At 39.3% G+C, this 12411-nt stretch overlaps 1 protein-coding gene across 1 annotated transcript in view; it reads left to right on the top strand.

The window, feature by feature from the left end:
* LOC306885319 (regulating synaptic membrane exocytosis protein 2-like) overlaps positions 1-12411 on the top strand; it is a gene marked incomplete at its 5' end in the record, with an annotated part of 146707 nt that overhangs the window by 105267 nt on the left and 29029 nt on the right. The window contains 4 exon segments of the mRNA XM_079441772.1: positions 4385-4494; positions 4801-4830; positions 8953-9195; positions 12268-12320. Of these exon segments, the coding sequence (XP_079297898.1) occupies positions 4385-4494; positions 4801-4830; positions 8953-9195; positions 12268-12320 (436 nt within the window).

Below are 12411 nucleotides of genomic sequence, written 5' to 3'. Positions count from 1 at the left end.
GTGTGTGTGTTACTAACATTATTTGTTGTTTAACAGTTTACGCTTTGAGTTATGGGCTGCAATGAGTGCCGTGTGCTCATGCATTCAGGCCTTTTCACTTTCCTTGCAGCTTTAGCCGCCTCAAGCAACACCTCTCCTGATGCTGATTCCATCACACCTTTTGAGACGCCATAATACCTTTTGACTTACGATTTGCCCCGCACGTCATAAGTCACTAGGAAATGACATAAATGTGTCAGATTTGCGCATGAACTTTCAATGATGCGGTAGCTTTTGGATGTGCCACAGTTGATTTTGAGACGTGAGCCACATGTACTGAAAGCTGATGTAACACTGAGCTCAAAAGGTGCTTTAAAGATCATTGTGTTTACTGTGGAGTTGATGTGCATTTTACACGTATGTAGTTGTGTTTACGTGGCTAAAATGCACATTACTGTGACATATTTATTGTGTCAAGAACATGCTAGGTCATATTTTACTACAAAAAAACTTTGTATTACTGTAATTCAGTTGGTTTATATATATGTATGTATTTAAAAATAGTTTTACACTAGTAAAACTTTACAATGTATATACAGTGCTGTTCAAAGGTTTGCGATCAGTTAGAGTTTTTAATGACGTTTTTTATGCACAAGGCTGCATTTATTTGATCGTCATTTTGTGAAATATTATTGCAAATTAAAATAACAGTTTTCTATTTTAATATACTTTAAAATGTAATTTATTCCTGTGATCAAAGCTGAATTTTCAGCATCATTACTCCAGTCTTCAGTGTCAAACGATCCTTCAGAAATCATTCTAATATCTTGATTTATTATCAATGTTGGAAACACTTGTGCTGCTTAATATTTTTGGGATATTTTTTTTTCAGGATACTTTGATAAATAAAAAGTTAAAAAGAACAGTATTTATTCAAAATAGAAATGTTTTGTTATCATATACACTACTATTCAAAAGTTTGGGGTCAGTGATTTTGTTTTCCTTTTTTTTTTAAAGAAATTAATACTTTTATTCAGCAAGGATGTGTTAAATGGATAAAAAGTGATAGTAAAGACTTTTTTTTAACTTTTTATTCAAAGAAATAGTGTCACAGGTTCCAAAAAAATGATTAAGCATCACAACAGTTTCAACACTGATAATAAACCAGCATATTAGAATGATTTCTGAAGGATTTATTTATTTCAGGTTTATTTAATAGGGACAATGCACACTAATAATACATAATTAAATGTACTGTTACGATGCTGTGCGGAACAAAGAGCGCACGACGAGCATAGACAATAGTCCTTCTTTTAATCAGGATTCCAGGAGCAGATACAAACAGGGGAGTGCACACACATCAATAATAGCAACAATAACCGACGGTCAGACTAACAAACACAGGAACTTATAAAGGGGCAGATAATTGGGGAGGACAGGTGAACACAATGACTAATCAAACTGAACTAGGTCAAAGGGGAAAACAGAAAACCCGACACGGAACAGTCACAGGGGAAAACAGAAAACCCGACATGTAACATTTCGCCCCCTCCCGGCAAGGCGTGACCTCACGCCGTAACATAACAACTGAGGAGGGAGGGTGGGGGCTCTGGAGGAGGATGTGGAACAGGAGGGTGGCAAGAAAAAAAAACATAGAATCCAGACAATAAGTCCATGGGGGAGTGGAGGGTGGGAGAAGCCAAGGGGGAGCCAGGAACAGGAGGAGCCAGATGACCACCCAGGCCACAGTCCAGATAGTGGCCCACGGGGGAGCCGACAGAGGGAGGAGCCATGGTGGAGGAGTGACCGCCGACTCCATGGGGCCGACCAACGGCGGCGGAGCAGGTGGTGGTGGAGCCCGAGGTGGAGACAGAGAGCCGAAGAGCCAGGGTGACGCCGAAGATCCGGAGGTCCAAGGCGGAGCAGATGTCTTCGGCGACCTCGGCGCAGGCGGAGATCCGGATGGCCGCGGCGGAGCCGGAGCGACAGAGGACATAGGTGGAGCAGGAGGGAAGGAGGAGCCCAACGGAGCCGGAGGGACGAAGGGACGGGGCACAGCCCAAGGAGAGTAGTCCTGAGGTGCAGGTAGGGGGACGACTGACCAATGCGGAGCCGGAAGGACGAGGGAGCCCGGTGGAGCTGGTGGGCAGACGGGATCCGGTGGAGCCGAGGGAGCTTGAAGGCATGGTGGAGCCGCAGGGTCGCCGGACTGAGGCGGAGTCTGGGTCTCGGAGGCTGAGGGCGGAGACGAGGGATCCTCCAGACTCAACGCCAACAGCACTGGAGATCGGCAGACCAGCGGCGAGCCCACGCCACAGATGGTGAGCTGAGGGTGAGCAGAGGGGCTGACGAACTCCAGTGATGAGGGTGATGGAGTAGGGACCAGGTCAATGAGAGGCGGTGGGAGAGGGAGGTTGGGTGGGATAACTTCCCAGAAATCTAACACCGGAGCTGGCTTCAGGATGATTGTGTCAGTGTGAAAGTCAATGAGGTTTCCCAGGTCCAGTTCATGCTCACCCTCAGCGGTGGCGCCGTGGGCGGGGCGTTCCATCGCCCTCGCGATCTCCACAGCTTCATCCACCGTCGGTTGAACTACCGGCTCTCGCACCTGGTCAGACACTTGGGGCTCGGGCTCCGGGACGATCGGTAGCTCTGTCGCTCCAGATGGCGATGGCTCAACGACCGCGGCAGGCTCTGGCTCTCCGTCTGCGGTGGGCTCGGGCAGCTCCGCGCTGCGGGGTGGTAGCGGACTGGGCACTGGGTCCCGAGTGGGGCTGGTGTCATTATCTGCGATGTCCACGGTGAGTTGTGATCTGCAAGACACCAGCACCCACTCGATAAATGCGGCGAGGCTCTCTCGAGGACCGTCCCCGGACAACTGCCCACGTGTGGTGTTGTTCAGTCCAGCTTTGTAGAACGTGCAGAGGCAGTAGTCCGGGAAGTGTGTTAAGTTGGCCAGGAACAAAAAATCCTCGGTGTGGTCCTCGAGAGAGCGGTCCCCCTGCTCCAGCAGGATGACGAGGACAGCGGGATCCATAAAAAATAAAAAACTTGACAAAAAACGGGAAAAAAACACGCCGCAATCTTACTGTTTCGGTCGGTTATTCTGTTACGATGCTGTGCGGAACAAAGAGCGCACGACGAGCATAGACAATAGTCCTTCTTTTAATCAGGATTCCAGGAGCAGATACAAACAGGGGAGTGCACACACATCAATAATAGCAACAATAACCGACGGTCAGACTAACAAACACAGGAACTTATAAAGGGGCAGATAATTGGGGAGGACAGGTGAACACAATGACTAATCAAACTGAACTAGGTCAAAGGGGAAAACAGAAAACCCGACACGGAACAGTCACAGGGGAAAACAGAAAACCCGACATGTAACATGTACAGTGTGCCAGAATTAGCCAGAAGGCTATTTTACATCTGCTGTCCCTGGACAGATCTTAAAAGTCACACCTACAAAAGGATTAAAATATTACATACATATTAATATCAATAAAATAAACACATCAAAAAAAAAAAAAAAAACATTTGATCAATAACACCAACACCAACACACACATACACACACAAGCCAAACTGCCAGTCCATCTAACAAACATTTTTTTGGACACATGCACAAAAAAACAATATAACTGAGACAATAACCAACAACAGAGGTTTCACCAATCTAAACACAAGAGAAAACAATATCAAGATCAAGATCATGTGACACTGAAGACTGGAGTAATGATGCTGAAAATTCAGCGCTGCGTCACAGAAGTAAATTATACTTTAAAGTTAATTAAAATAGGAAATCAATATTAGAAATAATTGCAATAATATTTCACAATATCACTGTTTTTTCTGTATTTTTGATTAAATAAATACAGCCATGATGAGCATAAGAGACTTAAAAAACATTAAAAACCTTACTGATCAAACATTTGAACAGCAGTGTATATAGGCTAAAATAGGCTTTGTTGATTATATGAAAAAAATAAATATCTTGATATTGGAGTGAAATATGACTTGTCAGGTTCCATGATATTCACCTACAGTCTTATCTGGGTTGTACAGGACATATTTCACCAAATGTTTTTACTTCCCCCAAAAGTTTCTTACTAACCCCAGAAAAAAAACTGTGCCAAATATTGACTTGTTTTGTTTAATAGTACAAAGTATGTGTCCCTTTTTATAGCATTCAAGTGGAATGTGTATTCTGACACTATTGTCTCATTAAATGATGCTACTGCCAATATAACCATAGTTAGTAGGTTTGTTTGTATTAGTGTCCTCTCACCAGTGTGTTCTGTGTTAGTCTAACAGTGTTTTGGCCAGGTTTATGACTCGACCACCAACACTTCTTTAGATAAAATGCTTTATGTTCATTCCTGACACACCATCTGTCCCGCAGGGCAAACATCCGCACCGGATCGGTCCAAACAAGTCCCACCAGCACGCCAGTATCGAGTCGAAGAGGTCGGCAGCTACCTCAAGTCCCACCGAAGGGCTCTATGGACAGAAGTGAGTAGATCAACCATTAAAGGGTTTGTGGCGCTTGAGTGGAAAACTTGTATAATTGGTCAGGTTTAGAGTCACGAGATGCATTTATGTGAACGATAAGAGTATCCTTTCCATTGGGTAACTGACAGAAATTCAGCAAATAAGGAAAGTAAACAACTACTATTGCACAATAGATATTACAAAAAATGGCTTATGCATAAACAACCAGTCAAGTAAAGAATATTGTGTAACGATAGAATAATAGAATTCAACTTTACATAACACAGCATGGATTGTTTCCCCCCCCCCCACCCTTTTCCCCAGAAGATGGCGAGGGCATTACTGAGCCTTATGAAGGTCTGTAAGCACTAGCTTCTGTGTGTTTAGCCTCGTCTCCGTCTTTTTTATTGCAGCTTTGTCATCTCCTCTGTTTGATTCAACCTGTGAGCTTTACCTGGCATTGGTCAAGCTTCTACCGTTCGTTTAGTAGAGTGAACAGATGTATTAATTTGTGCTTCAGCCGTGTTAGCGCAATCAGTAGTGCTGTACATGTTTCATTATAGATGTATGCTGTGTAGTCTATGTACTTCGTCTATGTCTGGATTAATGTCCAAATCTGCTACAGTGGATATCAAAAGTACCCAAGACTGTTTTTGCCATGAAATAAAATGGGTAATTTCAACTTTATCTTACAATTCTGGCTTTATTTTTTTGCCATTTGTGATTTTTATGTCTCACAATTAGTACTGTTTTCTTGGAAGATGAGAGGTGTAAAATTCTGAGGGGAAAAAAAGTCCTAAGTGTGAGATATAAAGACAGAATTACAAGAAATTAAGTTATAAACTTTCAATTCTGAGAGTGAAAGTCCAAATTTCAAGACATCATTTTGCAGTTCTGAGAAAAGAAATAAAAGTCAGTCGCAAGGTGTTAACTTAAAATTGCAAAATACAAACTTGGAATTGTGAGAAATGTTACAAAATCTCAATTTTGCGAGAGAAAGTCTAATTTGCAAAATGTAAATTTGCAAGAATTGCAAGATTTTATCTCAAAATGGCAAAACACAATTTTGGAATAGTAAGAAATAAAGTCAGAATTGTGTTCCAAACTTTCAATTCTGGGAGAAAAGTCTGAATTACGATATGTTAACTCAATATTATCAAATATAAATTGCGAGAAATAGTCATAACTGTGAGATAAATCATCGCAATTACCTTTTTTGTATCTTTATTCTATAGCATAAACAGGCTTCCATGCAAATCAATGTGCCCTTATTGAAATTTGCTGAAGTAAAAGCTAAAAGCAGTTTATGTCAGACCTTTAATGTTAGTAGCATCTTCTGGCAGCATTCAAGTTGCAGAATAGCCAGGCTAAGTTCTGTGGCCGGTTGCATAAACTGCTTAGACTAGTCTTAAAAAGTTAGTCATCTATTTTTTTTTTCTTCAAAACTGGTCATAACATTTTAAAGTCTGTGACAAAAAAGTAGATTGGTCTAATTTGAATCTACAGTATAAAGTAATACTGATTACCTCTTGGCTAACTGCTAGTTGGTCAAACTAGTACTTAAGACACAGTCTTAACATAGTGACTATGTTTATGCAACTGGCCCCTGGTGTGTTTATAGCAGCGGCTCTGCAAATTTAGACGGGTTAATCACTGAAGCATAAGAGCAATGTTGAGAGACAAATATATCTTTATATTGTGTTTTAGAAATGGCAGTCTATTCCTAGCAGTGATCCTCTCAGTCACGATTTATTAGTCACCTAGTGACGTTTTGGTTTGTTTTCTCTTTTGACTGGCACAACTCATCAACCAATGAAGCAGGAGCAGGGGTGGTGCATCAGCCTCCTGCTCCGCCCCCTGTTCTGTCCCAGCTTCCACAGACTCTGGCTGGTAACTTATATTTATACACATAGGACGCTTAACATCAGTCAAATGCAAATATGATTGATATTCTGCCATTTACATCAAAGTTTGTTGATAGACTATGTATAGTACACTTCAATGGGTCTCGACACTTTTATATTATTGAATTATTCAGTTTGCAAAATTGTATTTGAGGTTACTGTAGCATACTGTAGTTGGCAGTGTTGGGGAGTAGCTAGCTACAAGTAGCGACGCTACTAACGTAACTACATTTTTCAGTAGTTTTTCGGTAGCTCCGCAACTTTTGAAACAGTGTAGCTTTTCCAGTAGCTAACTACTTTTTCCCAGCAAGTAGCGGTGTAGCGTGATCAAACACTACATTGCGTTTTGCGTTCTGACTAGTCACGAGCCTGTAATGCATTGAAGCAACGCAGCGTCTTCTTTTGACTAGATCACAAACTAAGTTTGTTCATTACCGCCATCTGTTGATATATCACGCATCTCGCGACTTTACAGTCTGTCCTCCGACAAGAGATCGATGATTTTGCAAAGGATGTACAGGAGTGAATATTTCACATGAATCAACTGTAATTTATGCAAAACAAAGATTAAAATGCGGTCTACGTCGAAGACTTAAAGCACATACAGGAGGTGAATAATAGCCTTTTAAACGGATTAATTTTCCTCTATATCAGATGTCTATTTTACAATGTTGAACCGTCATAATATAATCTGACCCCCCCCCCCCCCCCCCCACACACACATAGTTTTGTAATGAACACTAATAATCGAAGAGAAAATAAAATCGCGATATAGTAGTGTGCTTATCATTTGGCAAAGAATGGTTTGCAGCTGATGATTGACGTCTCTGAGCGGCTTCATTCACAGTGTGTGCTGTGAGTTTAACCTGCTTATTTTATGACTCCTCCGTATCCAGTTTAAGTTGCATAAATTTTGTTCTTGCATTGATGTTACGTCTGTGGCAATTTTGCACTTTGACAGTCATTTTGAGATGTAACTATATAACTATATTTTATTATTGTGTGTATCGGATCGTTTACAAAATCAAACGATCGGGACACTTTTTGTAATTGAAATGACTTGGAAAAAGTGTCCCAATCCACCAGAATTCACCATACTCTTTGAAATCATGTTTGCGTTACAATATGCTGTTTTAGTCAACAAGTATCTTACTTATAACTTCATTATATTTTACTTAACTTCATTATATTATTCAGTTATTTGTAATGTTAAATGTAAAAAAAAAAAAACGTAAAATAATAATAACAAAAAGTTGAAAGTAGTTTCAATGTAGCTAGCTATTTTTTGACAGTAACTTGTAGTGTAGCCAGCAACTATTTCAGAAGGGTAGCTTGAATGATGCAGCTTAACTACTTTAATTTACTAGTAGCTTGCATATAACAGTTTCAGAGTAGCTTCCCCAACACTGGTAGATGGTGTGTTTAGTGACCAAGTGGAGTAAATTAGCATAGAACATTATTTTAGCTTTTCTTTTCACATTTTTGTTGTTCTCATCTTCATGTCTGATGGCATACTTCTGTCTTTCTTTCCTACTCTCATTTCTGTCTGAATGTTGAAGCGGTGGGAGGGGCTTCACAACCCCTGGCCCCGCCCCCTCCACCTACACAAGCAATGGCTGGTAATGCTGTTGTTACATAGCAAAGATTACAAAGCCATTTGATCAAATAATAAGAATAAAAAAATTATAATAATAATAATAAATAAAAATAAAAATAGAGTGGCACAAACTGCCTTGTTGTGTGTGTGTATGTGTGTCATCTTATATTTATTAGTGATGCGCCAAAATCATAAATGCTGATTGAAAATTAGACTTTGTTTGGAATAACTGTATTCTATAAAAAATATTATATTTTTCCTGCCACTTGTTAAGTTAGTATATAACCTGTTATGTGCAAGTCTATATAGTATTGTTCAAAACGTGTGGTTAGTAAGTTTTTCCCCATACCTTTATTCAGAGATGTTGCATTAAATTGATCAAAAGTAACAGGAAAAACTTTTACATTTCTGCAAAAGACTTCTATGTAATAATAAGAAATGTATCTGTATTTTGATCAAATAAATGCAGCCTTGGTGATAATAAGATACTTTTTTTCAAAACCATTCAAAAATATATCATAAAGTCCCAAACTTTTGAACAATAGTGTACATATTACACAGGCTCAAAGAGTTAAAAAAAATATATATATATATATTCTAAATTATATTAAGTATTATTAAATAAAATAAAGTAAAAATTATAAAGTATTCTGGGAAATTGCATTATTATAAATTATGATAATAGTAAATATTATATCACAAGAAAATATTATGAACTATAATAAAACTATAATAAATAAGCTAAAGTGGATAATTTCATATGATTTTTTCCTCATGTCAAAGTTTCTGTTAACATTATGTGTTATAGTAGCCTGTAACTATTTTAAGGCTTATGATCTTTTTCTTCTCAGTGCATCAATACATTATATAAATATTCATCCATATGGTCCTCTTGTAAATTTTCTTGTGTTTCTTTTTGTCTTTTTGTCCACAACTCTGTCTCTGCCAATCCTGTTGTCTTCATTGTCATCATCAAAGCTCATATGGGAATGGAGTCTCCTGTCCCGGGCCCTGCTGCCACCCATTCCCCCGTACCTCCTCCTGCACATGCTTCTCCCTCTCCTGCACACGTCCATCTGCCTTTTTCAGTTGCCACTCCCCCACCCACACGTGCCCCTCCCTCTCCAGTGCATGCTCCTCCCCCTGCACCCACCCCTCCTCCTCCTCCTGCTGCTGCTCCATCATCATCTTCACCGCTCGTCCAGCAGGCTTCTGTGCCAGGTGTGTCAATTCAGATGAGCTGAACACAAGCACACTGCCTATGTTTGGAATGGAATACTAGTGTACTACTTACTGTATACCACACAGTATACACTTAGGGCCTTATACATACTAGTGTACTGCTTAATGTGTACTGCCCAGTATACACTTAGGGCTTTATAAATGCTAGTGTACTGTTTAATGGGTACTGCACAGTATACACTTAGGGCCTTATAAATACTAGTGTACTGTTTAATGGGTACTGCACAGTATTGCACAGTATACACTTAGGGCCTTATAAATACTAGTGTACTGCTTAATGTGTACTGCCCAGTATACACTTAGGGCTTTATAAATGCTAGTGTACTGCTTAATGTGTACTGCCCAGTATACACTTAGGGCCTTATAAATGCTAGTGTACTGTTTAATGTGTACTGCACAGTATTGCACAGTATACACTTAGGGCCTTATAAATACTAGTGTACTGCTTAATGGGTACTGCACAGTATACACTTAGGGCTTTATAAATGCTAGTGTACTGTTTAATGGGTACTGCACAGTATACACTTAGGGCCTTATAAATACTAGTGTACTGTTTAATGGGTACTGCACAGTATTGCACAGTATACACTTAGGGCCTTATAAATACTAGTGTACTGCTTAATGTGTACTGCCCAGTATACACTTAGGGCTTTATAAATGCTAGTGTACTGCTTAATGTGTACTGCCCAGTATACACTTAGGGCCTTATAAATGCTAGTGTACTGTTTAATGTGTACTGCACAGTATTGCACAGTATACACTTAGGGCCTTATAAATACTAGTGTACTGCTTAATGGGTACTGCACAGTATACACTTAGGGCCTTATAAATACTAGTGTACTGCTTTATGTGTACTGCACAGTATACACTTAGGGCCTTATAAATACTAGTGTACTGTTTAATGGGTACTGCACAGTATTACATAGTATACACTTAGGGCCTTATAAATGCTAGTGTACTGCTTAATGTGTACTGCCCAGTATACACTTAGGGCCTTATAAATGCTAGTGTACTGTTTAATGTGTACTGCACAGTATTGCACAGTATACACTTAGGGCCTTATAAATACTAGTGTACTGCTTAATGTGTACTGCCCAGTATACACTTAGGGCTTTATAAATGCTAGTGTACTGCTTAATGTGTACTGCCCAGTATACACTTAGGGCCTTATAAATGCTAGTGTACTGTTTAATGTGTACTGCACAGTATTGCACAGTATACACTTAGGGCCTTATAAATACTAGTGTACTGCTTAATGGGTACTGCACAGTATACACTTAGGGCCTTATAAATACTAGTGTACTGCTTTATGTGTACTGCACAGTATACACTTAGGGCTTTATAAATGCTAGTGTACTGCTTAATGTGTACTGCCCAGTATACACTTAGGGCCTTATAAATGCTAGTGTACTGTTTAATGGGTACTGCACAGTATTGCACAGTATACACTTAGGGCCTTATAAATACTAGTGTACTGCTTAATGGGTACTGCACAGTATACACTTAGGGCCTTATAAATACTAGTGTACTGCTTTATGTGTACTGCACAGTATACACTTAGGGCCTTATAAATACTAGTGTACTGTTTAATGGGTACTGCACAGTATTACATAGTATACACTTAGGGCCTTATACATACTAGTGTACTGCTTAATGGGTACTGCACAGTATACACTTAGGGCCTTATAAATGCTAGTGTACTGCTTAATGTGTACTGCACAGTATACACTTAGGGCCTTATAAATACTAGTGTACTGCTTAATGGGTACTGCACAGTATACACTTAGGGCCTTATAAATACTAGTGTACTGCTTTATGTGTACTGCACAGTATACACTTAGGGCCTTATAAATACTAGTGTACTGTTTAATGGGTACTGCACAGTATTACATAGTATACACTTAGGGCCTTATACATACTAGTGTACTGCTTAATGGGTACTGCACAGTATACACTTAGGGCCTTATAAATGCTAGTGTACTGCTTAATGTGTACTGCACAGTATACACTTAGGGCCTTATAAATACTAGTGTACTGTTTAATGTGTACTGCACAGTATACACTTAGGGCTTTATAAATGCTAGTGTACTGCTTAATGTGTACTGCACAGTATACACTTAGGGCTTTATAAATGCTAGTGTACTGCTTAATGTGTACTGCACAGTATACACTTAGGGCTTTATAAATGCTAGTGTACTGCTTAATGTGTACTGCACAGTATACACTTAGGGCCTTATAAATGCTAGTGTACAGTTTAATGGGTACTGCACAGTATACACTTAGGGCCTTATAAATACTAGTGTACTGCATACTGCACAGTAAACACTTATACGATTTTGTTTTAATGGTTTAATTAAAGTGTTAATCAATTGAAGTTGTGATTTTTTTTCTTATATAATTTGCGTTGTTATTTTTAAAATGGTTTTTAAATGGTTTCTATTTTTGTATTATTTAATTCAAATTTATTGTCAAAAACTGGTAATCCAGTTGAATTCATAAATGCGTAATGCGTGCTTCAGTATGTGTAGTAGACAGAGACAAGCAGAACATGCACACTTCATATTTAAATGACAGTCTTTCGCTGTTTAATATTCACAGATTTTAGTCCAAATCGAGATTTAAGTGTACAGCCCTACTTTTGATTTATTAATCCAAACTTTGCTGTGACATTCTGCATTATACAGTAAATTCTACTATATATTATAGATTCTGCGATTCTGTATTCATTTTCTGCATTGCAGAAATCATAGGGCCCTATGCACTGTATACTGCCTGCGATTATTTCAATACTACAGTCAGTAGTATGCTAGAAACTGCACATTGTCCAATAACAGTGGAGTAGTGTGCTGTTCTGAACATAGTCTGAGTGCCTGTTTCTTTACATCATTTATTTAGCTTACACTTTATTTTAATAGCGTTGGTAACTTCTCTTGAGCACGTGTGTGTGTGTGTGTGTGTGTGTGTGTTAACTTGGTTAGAGTGTACCTGTGTGTGGAAACACTGATCATTTGACTCACCCTCTGTTTATGTGTGTGCCGTTTCCTACACAAGAATCCCAGGAAAAGCCTGTAGCTCCCCCTCCTGTCAATGGGAGGAAAGGCAAGTGTGTGTGAGCGTGTGAATCTCTCTGTGATGTTTTACTGTGTTTGTGCTGGTTAGATTTAGTACAAGTAGATGCTGTATACATTTGCAGTA

This window comes from Barbus barbus (genome assembly GCF_936440315.1).
Source record: "Barbus barbus genome assembly, chromosome: 19".
Lineage (NCBI taxonomy): Eukaryota > Metazoa > Chordata > Actinopteri > Cypriniformes > Cyprinidae > Barbus > Barbus barbus.
This window is presented reverse-complemented; position numbering and strand designations above follow the sequence as displayed.